A 16931-nucleotide genomic window follows, 5' to 3' on the forward strand; every position below is an offset into this window, starting at 1 on the left:
CCCCAGTTTTGTGCCCCTAGGTGTTCTACATAGGATTATTTGGCCAGTTTGCATCCCCATAATACCCTATGTAGAACCTTTAAGAACTGGTTCGAACTGGGTTCAAATTCAAACTGAACCCAGGGGATGGGTTTCAAGCAAAACTAAACCTACCCACCCTGGTTCAAAACTGGTCAAATTTAAACCAAACAGGCCAAGCCAGTTTTGTGCACATCCCTAACTCCTAATTTTTGGTCCTGAGAACCAGGATTTATAACTGGGATCAGTAATCTGGGATTTGATCTATGACTGTCAATCCCAGTTAAATGTTGATTTGGTGCAGTGCCAACCAACATCACAAAAAATTCTCCAGTTCTTACATCTGGAAACTGGGAGTGTGCATGGTTCATAAATCTCTCTATTCCAAGTCTGGAGGCATCATATGGTCATGAGAATATGACTTTCCATTGAAGGACTACCACTGTTCAAAGTCCACCAATGTACAAGGCAGGCTGTTATGCTGCTTTGGTACAGAAAAGCCTCAGATATTTTAAAAGCTGAAGAGAATGCCCATTGGGTTTCTCCAGTTTACAAGCAGCTACAGTAGAATTGATTCTCAGCCTGTATACTGTATAACAAAATAATTTTGTTTTAAAAATATATTCAAAAGCAGTGTGTGTACATGCACTATTTTCTGAGGTTTTGCCATATTCTAGACTTTTTAGCATTAGATGTGCTTAGTATTTTTTTGAATTAACATTTTTTCATTATATTGTGTTTTGCATTTATTTCTGTAATTGTGAATATTCAAAAATGTATAAATATGTTTAAACATGTAAAAACAATTAAAGAGTATGCCTCTCTATAAAAGGTGTTGTGTTTGTAGGATGGATGACTTAATTACCCTTCTACACAACTGGGGTCATATAAAAATGTTCAACTTTCCTCTTTGACTTGCATCACTTCACACATATTCTCCTACATCAAAGAGTGATTGGTTTTGGAGTGATTCAATTTCCTCTTCAGTGTTTGTTAATTTGAGAGTTTTGATAAAACAGTTCAGTTAAGCCCTAATAAAACTGAAGGAGAATGAAGCAATGCAAATCTAAGACATTGAGGGTCTAAATGATCCCAACATGGTGTAAACGCTCATATAACAGCACATTCTTACAACTAGCCCTACCAGGGTAGAACAGGGCTAGCTGTTCCACTGAAAAATATGGCCACCACGCATGTGCAAATGGTCTCTGTGAGGCCCAGGGCTCGTAGAGGCCATTTGCTCATGCATGGCAACCTCCAAAATGGCCACCGCGCCAATTTATGGAGGTTCAAATGGGCCAAAAAATAACAGTCTGGTGGGCCGCGGCAGTGATTTTAGAGGCCAGTGGGGGTCAGAGGAACATTCGCGGAACCCTCCCCCCGCACCATATAGGAAGCCTCCCCAAAGGGGCAGAAGGTAATTAAATTTATTTTATTTTATTTTTTAATTCGCAAACTGGCCGGGGTGGGTGGGTGTTGGTACCAGTCCAGATGGAACTGGGTAGGTTCAGTTCGACTCTAAGCCCCTAAAACCCCAGATCAGTTTGCACATCCCTATCTGTGAGGTCCCACAGGAAGTAACACTGGGGTAATTTGGACCCCAGGTACCATATCTTTATGGTGGTACCCCTCTATTTATAATAATAATAATAATTACTGTTTTTACACTAAAATGGAGTCAGCATCAAATATATAATTTGATATATGAGTTAATTGAAGTCTGTTTGCCTCTAGCATATAATTAGAAACACTTTTTACAAGTTTTAAGATGGTTAAGATTGCTGCTATAAACATGAGCAGTTAAAGACTAAGTGTTTAAAATCTACCTTTCACTTTATTCTCAATCTTTATAGCCGGCACTATAATGTTGTTGAATTTTTTATTTTGTACAATATTGAAGGCTTCATTATTTCATTTCTCCACACTGTGTAATTTAGTGTTCATTATTTTTCCTCTTCAACATTTAATTAAACCACCATGAGCCCTGATAAAGCAGATGATGAGGATGATGAAGACCTAACAGTGAACAAAACATGGGTGCTTGCCCCAAAGATACATGAAGGAGACGTCACTCTTATACTGAACTCTTTACTCCAAGGCTATGATAATAAACTTCGGCCAGATATTGGAGGTGAGTAGTATTAATATTCCAGTAAACAGAATGTAGGAAGGCAGGGATTGTTTTGTTCAGACACTAATGAAATGTTAGGCACTGACATTTTCAGACTCATAAGATTTGCCGTAATAACCACTGGTGCAATCGCCAACTTTGTTCTGAAAGTGTCCCAATTATTCAAAGAACATGAGTGCCACTTTACCAAAGTATGTGACAAGTATCATTTTAACATACTCCTTTACTTTCCCCAAAATGTTTCCTTGGTATGGCTGAAACTGATTCTTGCCTTGGTTATTTATTCTGCACAATATGTGAAAAATCTGTGCCGTAAATTCCCCCTTTGTAGAATGATGTCAGGCAATGAGAGGATCACATTCATATTTGAGAGCAGCCATGTGTACCCTCTTTTCATGTAAGGTGAAACAACTTGTAGGTGAAGTATGCTGATATAAATTCGAGCTGGTTGGGTAAGGTTTGGTGGTCCTGTTCAACCTCCACAACATTTCAGCACTGAGTCATAGCACAATAAACAGCATCAGCAGAACATAATGTCAAATGGCAGTAAGTTATCCCTCTCCCTCCATTAAATCAAGCAATATCTGTGGTATTTGGCAAAGGGGACAAACCACCCAGGGTCTGAGGCAGGGGCCTAGCCTCATGAGATATTGTAGATTTATGTTCAGGTTTCTGAGCCCTCTTCAGGTGCTGAAGGGAATTGGGGCTGCATGAGCATCCCACTGCTTTCCTTGAAAGGAATGGAGGATTCACACATTCCAACTGAACATGCATAGATCCTTGAGTGCATTCCAATCAAGGGCTAGCAAAGTGCTTTCAGATTGCCCACAGATGCTTCTGCCTTCCCTTGTCTCAAGGCCCCTCAAAAACCTATTTTGGGGCAGGGGGAAAGACAGAGGTTCATGTCCAAGCATGGCATCTTTTGCTGCTGGAAACACTGGGATTTGTATTCCCAGGCCAGCCGCTGGCAGGGAAAGGCACTATACTGGGGCCTGGAGCACCATTCCCATTGTGAAGGGTCCTTGGAGGCTCTCTCAGTGGAAACGATGCACATGATATCAGCCCTATCCAGATATTATGCTGTATATGCGTTCAGCAGTTTGTACACATGTATATGTGCTTGTATGAATGACTCTGCATGCATTCATTTAAAAAGAAAACCTGGGTACAGGATCAGGTCCCCTCAAATGAAGGGCACAGATAGGAAGTGTGTGCATTCATCATAAATGTGAAGAATTGTATGTGCCTGCAGATCTCTGCACACACACACACACACACACACACACACACACACACACACACACACAGAGTACACAGAATTGTACATGCATTAAGCATAATATGTGAGTCGGACTATTGTCCTGGTGGAAATGCTACAAGTCTCAGCATTTCCACCAGGACAATAGTCCTACTCATATGTTATGTTAAATGCAGCAAATGATGCTCAATACAGCAAATGATGTTTCACTAGGGCCTGGAGCCCTCAATACATTATGCTCAATACAGCAAATGATGTTTCCTTAGGGCCTGGAGCACCCACTGCCTCTACCTTCCCCTGCCATGACCTAGGTTTCTGGGGGATTTGGGGGGCAGGTAAAAGGAAGGGGTGGTGGAGGCTATTTACAGGATCAGGGAAAGCACATCCCTGCTCACAACAGACTGTGATCCAGGCTGTGTTCACTACTTATGAGCTCTTGAGTAGGTGTATCAATATCCCTAAAGGAAATAGGGATGCATAACAGCAGTCTCTGTGATTCGCAAGTAGTATGATGCCTCTGGATTTACTGGGACCAGTATATATATTGGGAGCTTGCCTTTACCTAAGTGCCTTGGGCAGAAAATTCAACTGCCTGTTTTTCCTCATCAGCAAATCCCTAAACTTTGTAGTTGGGAAGAGATGCTTGCAAGAGTGGGGGCAGTGCCTGCTCAGAAGCAAGAGGGGTAGTAATGTAACATTTCCAGTAGGGAGGGCTTCAGGGCAAACTTGGTGCTCCCCAGGACAACTATGCAGAATGAATCATGCAAAACAGCAAAAATACAGAATAAATTGTTCAAAATAAGGAAATCACCAAATTGCACAACATTCAGCACTTTTTGCCACAAAGTTTGGATTGATGGTGCAGAATTTTAATATAAAATTTTAATAGCACAGAGCACACACAGTCTTGAGTGTAGTGTATGGGCAGTTATTGGGGAAGACAGTGCCTGTGGCCATTTAATCTTGTTCTAGCCACTCCTCCTTTCCTTTATTCCCAACCATTCCCCAGCTTCCCATTAGCAGACCTGTGGCATGCTATGAATCTCTGAATGCTCCTTTTACACCAAACTTCCTTTCCTTGCTGCACTAGTTGGTAGAGAATGAAACAGAATTCCTGAAGCAGTGTGCGTGCACCTGTGTGTGCGCATGCGTCTAAATAGACACATAGGACAAATAGATTAAAAAGTAAGCCCATTGAGACAATCAACACAGGTGGAGGGTGGACATTCAGCCTAGAAATTACTCTGGAGCTTCCTAGGCTCTAGTTATACAGATGATGCAATTGAATGAACATATCAGTTGTTCATTCATATCACATATCAGTTGTTTCACACCCACACACATATGCAAATCAGGTTAAGACAGAAGTCAGATGAAAATTAGACCTCCTGATCCCTATTCCTAAAGACTGTCCAACACCCTGTGCTGCTTAATGTTTCTTAATAATGTCTGAGTCATGCACAGATTGTTTTGTTCTCTTGAGCAGTCAAGCTGTGTCAGTTGCTGTGATACAGTTTCCAGATAAATGACCAGTCTTCCCTCACCACCTCTGGTCAAGCTAAGCACAATTTTTGTTATTTATATTAATGTTTTCTCACTGTTGGCATCACAGTTCTCCTTAAACTCTGAAATGCTTTTAGCTTAACGTGAAAACTCCATTCAGTCCCATAATCAAATGCAAACGGCTTGGCTTTGTCATTTTAAGCATAGGATTTTGAAAATAGGCAGGTACAAATAAGGTAGACAGGTACAAATAAACCATCAATAATATTTATATTTTCAACTTAAATATAACCCAGGCTGTGTGTGTTCTGCTGCACTGAACAAACAGACAAAAAAACAAATAAATAAAATTAAAACTAAAATTCTGTGGTCAGGCAATCCAAATTCTCTGCCAAGAAAAAATGAATTCTGCAACCTGTATAAATTATGCAAATTGAGCAAAAGTGCACATTTTCTGATAATTTTCAAAATTCTGAAATTTTATTATTTTACGTTCTATTTTTTATAGTCATGGGGAGGTACAAGGAAATATGCAAAGGACTGCAGCCCCATCGCTTCTAAGGTTTGCTTCTATATTGTCCACAAACCTTTAAGCATATCTTTGAAACTATAAGGCCTAGAAACTTGGTTTAACAAAAGCAAGCTGAGAATCTTAAGATATATGGAATTTCACAATGCATTTTGGCTTTGCATCTATGGCATTTAGAAAAAGGTTGTTGCTCTGAGACTACAGATAACAGAGTGTATTGCAGGTGGGAAGATCAGGGTGAGGGTTTGGAGGATATTGCTTATGTTTAGGGGTGATTCTCATGATCACCCCGGGTGGGTGGGGAAGGCACAGGGGGAAGAACTAACCTTCCCCTACAGATGACTCAGCAGGTCGTCTTCAGCATGCTTCCCACTCGCCCACGTGGGCAACCCTGCTCGGTGCTGCACGGAGCAGGGCAGAGGGCTGTGTGGCCAGAACCTGTTGTTCCGGCCTCCAGAAATCCCACAGTGCAACACACTGCACATGTTAAATCCATCCAGTTGTAGGGGAGCAACAGCAAGAGAAAGGGCATGCCCTCAACTCTTGCCTATGAGCTTCCCAGAAGCATCTGTTCCTGCTGGACTAGATAGGCCTTGGACTTGATCCTGCAGGGCTGTTCCTATGTTTGTTTTTTATGTTATGTTATGGGGTTGTTTTTAAAAATGTTATGTTACCATGGTGGCTTGCCAAAGAAAGGAGGTGCTCATCTGTTCACTGCTGTGCTTTGTCACTACCAGTACAGAAGGCTAGAGGGCAATACTGCATTTTCCAGCTCATGTGACACAAACAACCAATAGGGTTCCACAGATTCCCGTAAAGTCAGACTCTGGCCTAGCTTCTCAGTCAGTTAACGTGTTGCTTTGGTAAAAGCTGAACTGCCCCTGGACTACCTGGCTTCATTGTCTGCCTACTTACTGGCTCAACTGCTGACCTTGCTGTGCCTGCTTTGCCTCTAGCCCTGACATTCCTAATAGCTAGGGGTGTGTGAACTGGTTCGAGTTGAACTGTGGTTCGAGTTGGAACCAGAACAGACCCACAAAAGGGTGTGCCAGTCTGAGTTTGAACTGGGCCAACCCCAGTTCAGACTGGTTCAGACCAGTTTCAGGGTCTAATCATAAAGGGGACTCTGGTGAGGATTCCCCTTTATGAGTAAAGAGGCAGGAGGGCTTCCTAAAGGTAAAGGGTGAAGGAGGTGAATCAGGACTACTTACTTTAATCTGTTATTGGGGGCAGGGGCGGTTCATTCCCACCCCTGCCAGCCTCCTCAAGAGTATCTTGGGCTGGCTGCAGCAAACACATGTGTATGTAGGCCCAAACCATGCCACAGCACCTGGGCTAATCTGGAGGAGGCTAGTGGAGGTGGTACAGAGCCGCTGCCACCGACAGATTAAAATAAGTAGCCCTGTCTCCCTTCCCACACCATCTAGCTTTCGGAAGCACCCCCCCCCTGACCTGACCATTTACTCATCAAGGAGAATCCTTACTGAATTCTCCTTTATGTAGACCCCTGGACTGTTCTCCAAACCAGAAGCGTCTGGGATCTGGTTCAACGAGAACCAGAACTGGACCTGGCTGGGTCATTTCAAATCCAGTTCGGATTCGAACCGAACTGGCCTGGCCAGTTCCATGCACATCCCTAATAATAGCAAGAGATATGCAATCTCTTATTTTAAAAAAAAATCTCAGCGGTCATTCACAGAATCAAAAACGGTGTTCTACCCAGGTTGATGTATGTGCTCCCAATTTTTGGTTGTTTAGAAGCAAAGTAAGAGGAAAGCCTGGGTAGCTTTTCCTCCTGCCTTGCATCCATGCACCCAAAAATTGGGAGCACATGCAGCACTAGGACCTGGGTAGAACACAGCTTTTGATTGTGTGAATGACTTCACAGAATATTGTACAGCTTGGTAAACCTGTGCATGGTATTTCTGAATGTCTTTCACACTGCTATATCTATCATTCCTATCTATCACCAAGCCAGCTGTCTGTGAGAAGACCTATCCTCTTGACCTGGACATTATTATCGGCTCCACTCATCCATTTGGTGGGGAGGTACAGGTATTCCTGGGGACTACCACCACTAAAACAGCCAAACCCTGAGTAGACAACAGAAGTAGGATGAGGCAGTCTGTTGCTTTGTTCTCTGGTGAAAGATGCAAATGTGGAGGCCCACCACTGCTGAGACGCTAAGCATTTTTATTCAAATATGCTTTTAAGCTGCCTTGAAGATCTAAATATAGAAAGGCAGGATATAAATCTGTTATAGGAATATATGTTGAATACTTATTTATTTATGTCATTCATGAATGGTGGATGATGAAGAAGAGTTCCAAGTACCAACAATTAGCATTTGTCTTGCCAACTGCTATCTTAAGTGTTAACAATTCTGGAAGATTCTTTATCACAGAGCAGTGTATTCATCATTGCCACATGTGAAGAAGGACTTGGTCTCTTTCTGCTGGCAGAAGGTTTCAAAATGAAGAGGAAAAAACCTTCATTGTCAAATCAGGCAACATATTACCCCACACCCGCCGCCCTCCTGACACCCAAGGCATTAAATGAATTCTACTGACTACAAACCAGGCACTCTTGCTGTCACTCTCACAGTTTTATTTTCCTATCATTTCCTGGCTCTTGATGCTAATATGATCTGAGATGCTTGAGGGGCAAATTCTATTATTAAAAAGTACACTTTGCTCTAAAACTAAGTTGCCTCTGCATGGAAACAATGTATTTGCCCGTCTGTGGTGTAAGTTAAAAAAATAAATCTCTTTCACTTACTTGTTGGTACTGGTCCTATTGCCCTGCCTCTTTCCACTTTACCCCATTTAGTACTATCCCTCCCATCTTTGGTCCCATCTCTCTTTAAATACAGTGACAGAATCATCTAACAGTGTTCCTGATAATATACAGAGCACCTTTCTCTCACACTGTGGACACCATCTTGAGTGCCCAGTACTGGGCACTCACAAAAACCAACAGAAGAAATGGGTAAGTGGGCAATTTTTAATCTCCCACTCACCCCAACCCCCCATAGGAACATATGGAGGGGTGTGTGTGTGTGTTAATTGCCCGCTTATCCATTTCTTTTGTGGGTTGGGTGGTAGATAATCATGCCCTACCACACAACCCACTTTGGTGTCCCTAGGAGCTACCCATGGGGAACAATGGGGTGTTTCTAGTTTCTCCATTGTTCCCTATGGCCAGAACACTCAAAATATTTTGAGTTTGTTTAGTTGAAAAGCCGGTTTGACAGCTGTTTTGACTAAATATTCCAGCCATTTAGCATTTCATTTTGAGCTCACCCCCCCCCCCCGCCAAAGTGTCTGCCTGCCGCTGCAGGGCCTCTCACAGCATGGATGGGCTTGGTCTTGGGGGGTCCTTTGAGGCAGCGGGCCAGGAGACAACTGTCTCCCCTTGCCTAATGTACCATATGTCCCTGAATCTGAACCTCCCAACGCAGAACACACATTTAAAATAAATTCCAAAAATGGCCAAAAAAGAATCATTGACACAGAATCCACTGCCAGAATCCACTGCCAGCCAGAGCAGTGAGTGAAGCGCAGGTTAGTCTCAAGGCCAGACATGGAGCTTATCTGAGCATTCACCAAGAAATATTACGCTCACAGACACAGCTGCCACTGTCTATTTCTCGCCACAAACAAAACACAATTCAAGGAAGGAAGGCACCCAATTCTGTCTTTGTCAGTCTGAGATCCAGCAAAACCAGATAGTTAATATTAGGGATGAGCCTGAATCATTTCAGCACCTCTTTGAAGAGGCGCCAAACATTATGGCACAGGGTGAGAGGTGCCTTTAAAAGGAGGCAGGCAGGTATTACCTGCCTCTCCCTCAAGCTTCCACTCTTCAAACAATTGACTCTTAAGTAAAAGCATAATCTGAAGCTCAGCTCATGAGGTAAAGAAATCTTTAATGAGGCTGAATAGTGGTAACAAAAAGCATAGTTAAATAATAGTAATATGTAGTGTGTGTGTGTGTATATGTATATATGTGTGTGTGTGTGTGTGTGTGTGTGTGTGTGTATATATATATATATATATATATATATATATATATATATATATGAATGAGAGAGAAACCTATGTGCCACAACAGAACAAAATCCTAAATTATTTTTTTAAGGTTTTGTAAATTGTGGATGATGCAAGTCATTTACGAGTACTAGAGAAAGACATGCTGGTCTGGTATTAAAAAATATTTTGTAACAGTACTTTTGAACTGATGTTTGAGCAAGACAGTCCCACTTTATGGCATTAAGAGAAAGTATTTATCCCTGTTAGATTTGAATTGGCATTTTGTGTAAATGAAGTATTCTTTAAAAAGATTATTTCTATAGTCCGTATATGTATTCTATAAATGCATAGAAAGCAGAGATTCCCACAGAAAAAGAAACATGTTTGCCCAGGGTTTCTTAATCTTGGGCCCCCAGATATTGTTGGACTACAACTGCCCAGACAGAATCCCCAGACACGGCATTTGTGGCTGGGGATTCTGGGAGTTGTAGTCCAACAACATCTGGGGGCCCAAGATTAAGAAACCCTGTGTTAGCCCTCTAGAATATTTCAGATAAAGCCTGTCCCTTTTAGAATTATAAATATTATTGGAAATTAAATACGAACTCATTAAGGTGAGAGAGAAGGGAATGCGAAGATCCAATAAATGCCAACTAAACCATTGACCTGAGTTAGAGATATAATGAAGTCTTCACTTCTACCTTTGCAAGGGCAGGGAGGAAGTTGCTAATGCCCCAGTAACTGCTATAATAGCCTGGTTTTCAGAACTGTTTCACATGAAAAGCCATTACTTTTTACCAACCTAACGTGAGGGTGGGGGGGAATATAGCATCAAAAATAACCCGGAAGTTCTGTCAGAAGATGAAAGAATAGGTCCTCTATTACTTTTAAAAGTCCATGTGCCACCGCTTATGTTAAAATGCCAAGAACAGCCATACACACATAGACCATGTTGTTTCCTCTCCCCACCTGCCCCCCCCCTACAAATTATCCACCTGCCTATTAGGACGAAATGTAAATAAACTGGAGGCTCTCTTGCATGCAGTAATGGCTTTTGTTAAAGCACAGTTCTGGGTGTCTTTTTTGGCTGTGGCAGCAGCACAAGCCCTCTCAACTTTCCCACTGCCCTGAGAAAAAGGAGGAAGGAGCCCATCGGAGCCAGCGCTCACCTGAGGAGTCAGGCTCCATGTCTCTCCTCCTCCTCAGCACACAAACACACAGCAGCCACCCTCTCTGCCTACGAACAAAGCAGTGGCCAGACACTTAAACCAGCAGCAGGGCGGGAAGCCGGGAACAAAGGCCTCGATAAACAGGGCATGGGCATCCCTCAGAGCAATCTCTCTTGCTTGCTTACCTGCCAGACAGCGGATGCGACTGCGCATGTGTGGAGGGCTCTGATGTGTTATACGTCCACCCACCAGCCAATGAGAGCCCTGACTGACGCCAGAGAAGGCAGGCTGGATGGGGCCAGGACAGGGTCGGGAAGGAGGAGCAAAAGGGAGATGGGGAAGGGGGGGAGGGGACTCAAGAGAGACAGGCAGATCTAAGGCCTCTACTGTGGCTCAGTGGACCTTTTTAGGGGTGCGCAAACAGACTCCAGATTGAGCCTGTGTGGGCTTGAACCAGCTCAGTTTGAGGGCTTAACCTCCAACTGGACTGGGCCTGGTTCAAGGTCTGGGCTCGAGGTTGAGTCAAACCGCTCCGGCCAGTTTGGGGCCTGTTTGTTTGTTTGTTTAATTTATATACTGCCCTTCCAAAAATGGCTCCGGGTGCTTTACATCAAAATAAAAACAAAGCAATTAAAATCAAAACTATAAAAACAGCATAAAACTAATTAACAGTTAAAACATTTAAACTGTTAAAAACGCTGGAGAACCAGGCCAAACATTTAAAAGCAGTTAAAAACAATTTACAACAAAATTAAAATTAAAATTATCCCCTGCTAACTGGGCAAAGAGGCACCTTTTACCATGGTGATTCTCTTTATTTAGCAGGGGGGGAGTAACTGGCCCCATCCACCCCCATCACAGTACTTCCAGTGACTGTTGCTGGTGAGTGTTCTATGTTTCTTTTTAGAATGTGAGCCCTTTGGGGACAGGGAGCCATCTTATTTGTTTTATTTCTCTTTGTAAACCGCCCTGAGCCATTTTTGGAATTAATTCGATATAGAAATTGAATTATTATTATTATTATTAATAATAATAATAATAATAATAATAATAATAATAATAATAATAATAAAGGGTGGGGGGAGTTCAAGGAGGGATTTTCAAAGAGATTTAAAGAGCAGCAGCCACCATTCTGCCTTGTGGGAGGAGAGAGAGAGAGAGAGCTTTGCCTTGCTGCCTATTGTTCTGCCTTGCCAGCCGGCCTTGCTTGCCAGTGCCACCCAGCCTGTTAGTGCCTGTGACAGCCTGGGGTGGATTCTCTGCTGCATTCATTGCTTTTGTAGAGAAAAAGAGAACTCTAGAGAAGAAACGAGAATTCTATCTGATTCTTTTTTCACCCCCTTCCTGTGGCTGAGAGAATCACTGCCTGCCTGTGCCAGCCACCAACCCCAGAGCGCCTGTGGCCACCTGGCCGGCCAGCCACCCCCTTTCCTCTCCCAGATTTTCCAGGCTTTTGCCCCAGCCCCCACCCCAGCCCCCAACTGAAGACTGAAGAAGATTGAAGAAGAAAGAGTAGACTCTCAGAGACCAGACCACAGAAGTGGAATACTGGACACAACGTGGGTGAAGCTTTAGACTGAGTGAGTTGTACCAATCTCTCTCTCTCTCTCTCTCTCTCTCTCTCACACACACACACACACACACACACACACACACACACCATATACCCACATGTCTCTGGAATTCTGTATTCTTGGGGGGGGGGTTCCTGTTTGGAGGGAGGTTTTGGGTTGCAATTGAATTTAAAAAGTTGTTTAGTTTAAAAGAAGTTTAAATAGGGGTTCTTTCTGTGGGAGGAATCCTCGTTAGCTAGTACTAGTAGGTGGTTATTATTTTTAAAATAATATTTTTATTTGATAAGAAAATAAGAAGAAATAACATGATTACATTATCATCTCTTGAACTTCCAGCAGTTACATATGACAATCCGAGATTCCGCTTCCACCCTTTGCCAACCTTCCCCTTCACATCAGATATTACAGAAAGATAAGTAATGTGTTAATCAGCCCTCAGTATAAAAAAAGAAGAAGAAAGCCAAATCTTGGGTGTGGATGTTGACCCTGTGTTAAACTGTAATTAATAAAAGGTTCCCAGGTTAACGCAAATATTTCATCTGAGGTTTTCCAAAAATAAGCAATGATCTTAGCCATCGAGGCATATTCCCATAGCTTTAGTAGCCATTCATCCAAGGTCGGGGTTGCCTGTGACCTCCAATTGGTAGTCTAGTAGGTGGTTAGAAGGGTAGCATAGCCTTGTGGTATTTAAAAAAAAATTCTGTCTTTTTTCCCATTCCAAAGATTTTTAATTTTTTTTGGGCATTTTTATAAAACAGAAGCCTGTCCTCCAGCCCTCTGTGCCCATAATATATATCAGTATTAATATTGTCTGCCCAGCTGCCTACAGGCTCTGAGTGGGCACACACTCCAGCCTCCTCACTGTGCCCATTTACCACCCCCACCCCAAACTTTGCTTTAAACAAGCAAAGCCTTCAGCCAGCCATAACCCCAGGCCAGTAGTCCAGCAACAGCAGCCTATATTGTGTCTGTTCCCTGTGCCCAGCCCAGCAGCCTACAGGCTCTGAGTGGGCACAGACTCTAGCCTCTTCCCTTACCACCCACCCCCACCCCCAACTGCAAGGGGCACACTCCACTGAAGTCAGCCCAGCCCCTGTTCTTGGCCCTTCTCCCTACTGAGTGTCCCGTTCCCTGAAACACTCACCCCACTTCTGCCCCTTGTTCCCCAATTCTTTCAAAAAAGTTGGTGTATTTTTTAAAGAAGTCAGGATTTTAAAAAGAAGCCTTACAAGAGTTGGCTGGGAGGGATGGAAGTGTGCCAGCTAGGGGGAGGGTTTTTCTTGCTGGTCGTGGTGGGGGGTGGTGACAGAGGCCTATTCCCTGAGTCACCCCACCCCTGCTTTGGTGTGCAGGCTGGATTTCTCTCGTCTGCCTGGCCCTATGCCAGGACCTGCAGCCAGGCAGCAGTTGTAGGGGAGGGCCTCCCTTGCCAGGAAAGAAGTTCTTCCCATGGCAGATGTGGAGGTGGTGCAGGTGGAGCTGGTTTCTAGTCCAGACAGATCCTCCTTGCCACCCTCCCCACTGGTCCCTGGGGGGGCAAGGTTGTGTCTGAGGTGGCCCAGGAGGAAGCCCCTGGGTTTCCTGTCCCTGGGACTTCCCTCGCCAGCTCTGAGGGCAGTGGTGGTGGCATGTCCCAGAAGGAACCAGCACAAGCACCACCACCCAAGCAGCCCCGTGTTGCAGGAGAGTCCAGCAGTGTGGTGTGGTGTGGGATCACTTTGAGCTTACCCTGGTGATCCCAGCCATGCTGCCTGCACCAACTGCAAGGCTCTTGTGAGCAGGGACAAAGACCATAAACACTTCAGCATGTTGAGTCTGCTGTTGCACCTGTGTCAGCGGCACCTGGGGTTCCAAACTCTGCTGGCAGCGGCACTAGGCCAAGTTCCTCATCTAGCACTAGCAGCAAGCAGTCAGTGGCTCCTGCTCCTAGGCAGGAAAAGCTGACTGAGCAGTGCCTGCAGCCTCTGGGGAAGCAGTCTGATCGCCCCAAACCATATCTTATTACCCGGGCCATTGGGGAGATGATGGCTTTGGGCAATCAGTCTTTTAATATCATGGAGAATGTCGGCTTCTGCCATCTGCTCCAGCTGCTTGCCCCAGAGTACAAAATCCCCTCACACACCACCTGCAGTAGGAGGGTGGTGCCCTCCCTGTACCATGCATTCATGGAGGCTGTGTTGGCCCAGTTGTGTGCAGCCAGGCCCAACACCAGTATGCACTTCACTGCAGACGAGCCACAGTGGGCTGCACACTGTCTTCATGTCCCTGTCAGCCCACTGGTGGGGGCATGGGGGTGAGCCAGATGTCTCATCTGGCTCCAATGAAGCTGTATCCATCTCCTCCCATGCAGGCAAGCCTTCTTGGGCAATGTTGCAAGTGGAGACAAGGGACATAGACCACAGGTCGGAAGAGTTGTCGGCGATCATGGACTGACAGGTGGGGACTTGGCTAGCTGGGAGCCAAACCTCCACTGAGGCTTCATGGTCACTGACAACACAGCCAATGTTAGTAAGGCAGCCAGGCAGGTTCAATTTGTTTACATCGCTTGCGTTGCACACACTTTGAACCTGGTGGTGCAGGATGCGCTTGGGCTTAAGGAGGCGAAGTCCAAGTACCAGCAGAGGTTAGGTTTAGTTCCCACCCCAGAACCTGCTGTTTCCGTGGCCACTCTTGTGGACCACTGCTGTGAGATTGCTGCCCACTTCTACCAGAGTGAAAAGGCAAGGTGCCTGCTCAAGGTCACGCAGATTGAGCTGGGCCTGTCTGAACGCCCGATCCCCCAGGATGTTCCTTCCCAGTGGAACTCCACCTTTCTCTTGCTCCAGCGCCTGCAGGAACAAGAGAGAGCCATCCACAGCCTAGCAAGGTGTAGTGGTTTGGATGTGTGTGACCTGTCCACTGTGGACTGGAAACTCATTTCCAAGCTGGTCTAAGTACTTCAGCCGTTCTATGCTGCCATGAACAGCTTGTGTACTGAGGCAACTACGCTGAGCCGGGCTTTGCCCACCAGTCTTCTCCTTGAGAAGACCATGGGTGATCTCCAGGCCACTCTGACCACTGGGGACGCAGTCGCCCTGGCAGGTCGGCTGAGGACTGGGGTAGTGGAACAGCTCACAACACCCTTGGGTGCATCTGCATGGCATGTCCTGGCATGCATCTGCGACTCAAGGATGAAGGGCAGAGATGTCACCTCTGCCCAGCTGCCCAGGTGGAGGGACCTCCTGGTCGAGCACATCAGGCACTCAGAGGAGAAGAGGCTAGGTGCAGATGATGACCGGGAGGAGGGGGCTGGTGCGCAGCCTAGCAGTGCACATTCCACCCCCAGCAGCACTGCCGCCGCCACCACTTCTTCCCAGTGCAGCAGCACTGTTTCTCTGGCAGTGGCACCAACGAAGTGGCCAGTGCCACCTCCACGTTCCACCACCTGGTGGTTCACAGAAGGCTTCCTTGGTGCCTTGCCAGGGGGACAGGAGGAACCTGCCGCTCCTTGCAGCCGTGCTGAGCAGTCTGTTCTGCTCTACCTGCAGGAGCTGGCAGGAGCCTGGGAGATGGAGCCGTGCCAGTTTGTGGCAACGCGTGGCCATGTCTGGCCAGACTTGGCAACCATTGCTGGCTGGTTCCTCTCATGCCCACCAACCAGTGTCTTGAGCGAGAGATTGTTCTCCATGGCTGAGGATGTGGTGACCCCTCTACGCTCACCTCTGGGTGCTGAGTTGGTCGAGTAGCTGGTCTTCTTGAAGGCCAACCTCCCCCTGCTGGGCTACCCTGAGCTGGCCGTGGAGGGTGAGTGACTCATGTCAACCCGCTATGCAGTGCCTCCCACGCCACGGCAGCTCATCCCAGCCAAGATGTGTCACAGTCTCTGCCCCTTACTGCTGCTCACTCATCCAAACACGCACACAGGCATTGCTGCACTACTAGCTTGAGAATAGTGAGATGGGGCTCTGCTGCTGCATGGGCACTCAAGGTTAGGACAAGTGAGTGCTCCCTGCAGCAGGGAGGGGCTCTCCCAGATGTTGCTGAGAGAGGCTACACAACTCCCACTCCCATTCCCATTGCAACTCTGTTGCAATGGCTGGCCACCATCGAAACTAGAGACAATGCGAGTTGTAGTTCTGGCCCAGTCCTGAGGGCCAGAAGGCAGAAGCGGCACACCATCCAACACAGAGGCAGGCTGCTGCATGTGCAGGCACAGGAATGTTTCTGGGATGCTATGTCTCACACATGCTTATGTCGAACTACACACACATACACATGAGGGGAGCACACTGTCACAGAGGGTTTGCTTTGTTTCCCTTTAATGTTGAATAGTGTTTGTTTGATTTGTTTCAACCATGCATGACACCACGAGGCCCATGAACGGAGGTGGGTGGCATATCCTGGCCTGGTGCCACTATGGCCCACCACCACCTATCCACAGATGCTGAGGTTGGTGGTGGTGGGGAGACAGGAGGGAGGGTTTTGGAAGATGCATGCTGATTTGGAAAAATTGCCTTCATTGGCTATTTTGAATTGATGCTGAAATGAAAATGATGAATGTCAATGTGATAAATACGATGCTTGCTAATGATGTGATGATGAGGAGGAGTTGTTCATGAATTTCTGTTTTGTAATGTGGCTTTCACTTGTCTATTAAATGTTCATTGTCTGAGACTTTGCTTTGCTTTCCCCCACCCATGGAAGGACTGTGACTGAAGCAGGAGCACATACACACATGC

The 16931-nt window shown here is 45.6% G+C and overlaps 1 protein-coding gene across 6 annotated transcripts in view; it reads left to right on the forward strand.

Annotated features, from left to right (window-relative positions):
• The window catches only part of GABRG1 (gamma-aminobutyric acid type A receptor subunit gamma1), a 122702-nt gene that overhangs the window by 43618 nt on the left and 62153 nt on the right, over positions 1-16931 (forward strand). For 3 of the 6 annotated variants that reach the window (XM_053255399.1, XM_053255400.1, XM_053255401.1), the window contains exon 2: positions 2001-2149. The exons of 1 other annotated variant lie outside the window; for it this stretch is intronic. In XM_053255399.1, coding sequence (XP_053111374.1) covers positions 2001-2149 — 149 coding nt within the window. The remainder of the gene's footprint in view (positions 1-2000; positions 2150-16931) is intronic. 2 more of the 6 variants (XM_053255403.1, XM_053255402.1) reach the window with 2 other exon arrangements.

The sequence above is a fragment of the Hemicordylus capensis genome, chromosome 5 (assembly GCF_027244095.1).
Source record: "Hemicordylus capensis ecotype Gifberg chromosome 5, rHemCap1.1.pri, whole genome shotgun sequence".
Classification (NCBI taxonomy): domain Eukaryota; kingdom Metazoa; phylum Chordata; class Lepidosauria; order Squamata; family Cordylidae; genus Hemicordylus; species Hemicordylus capensis.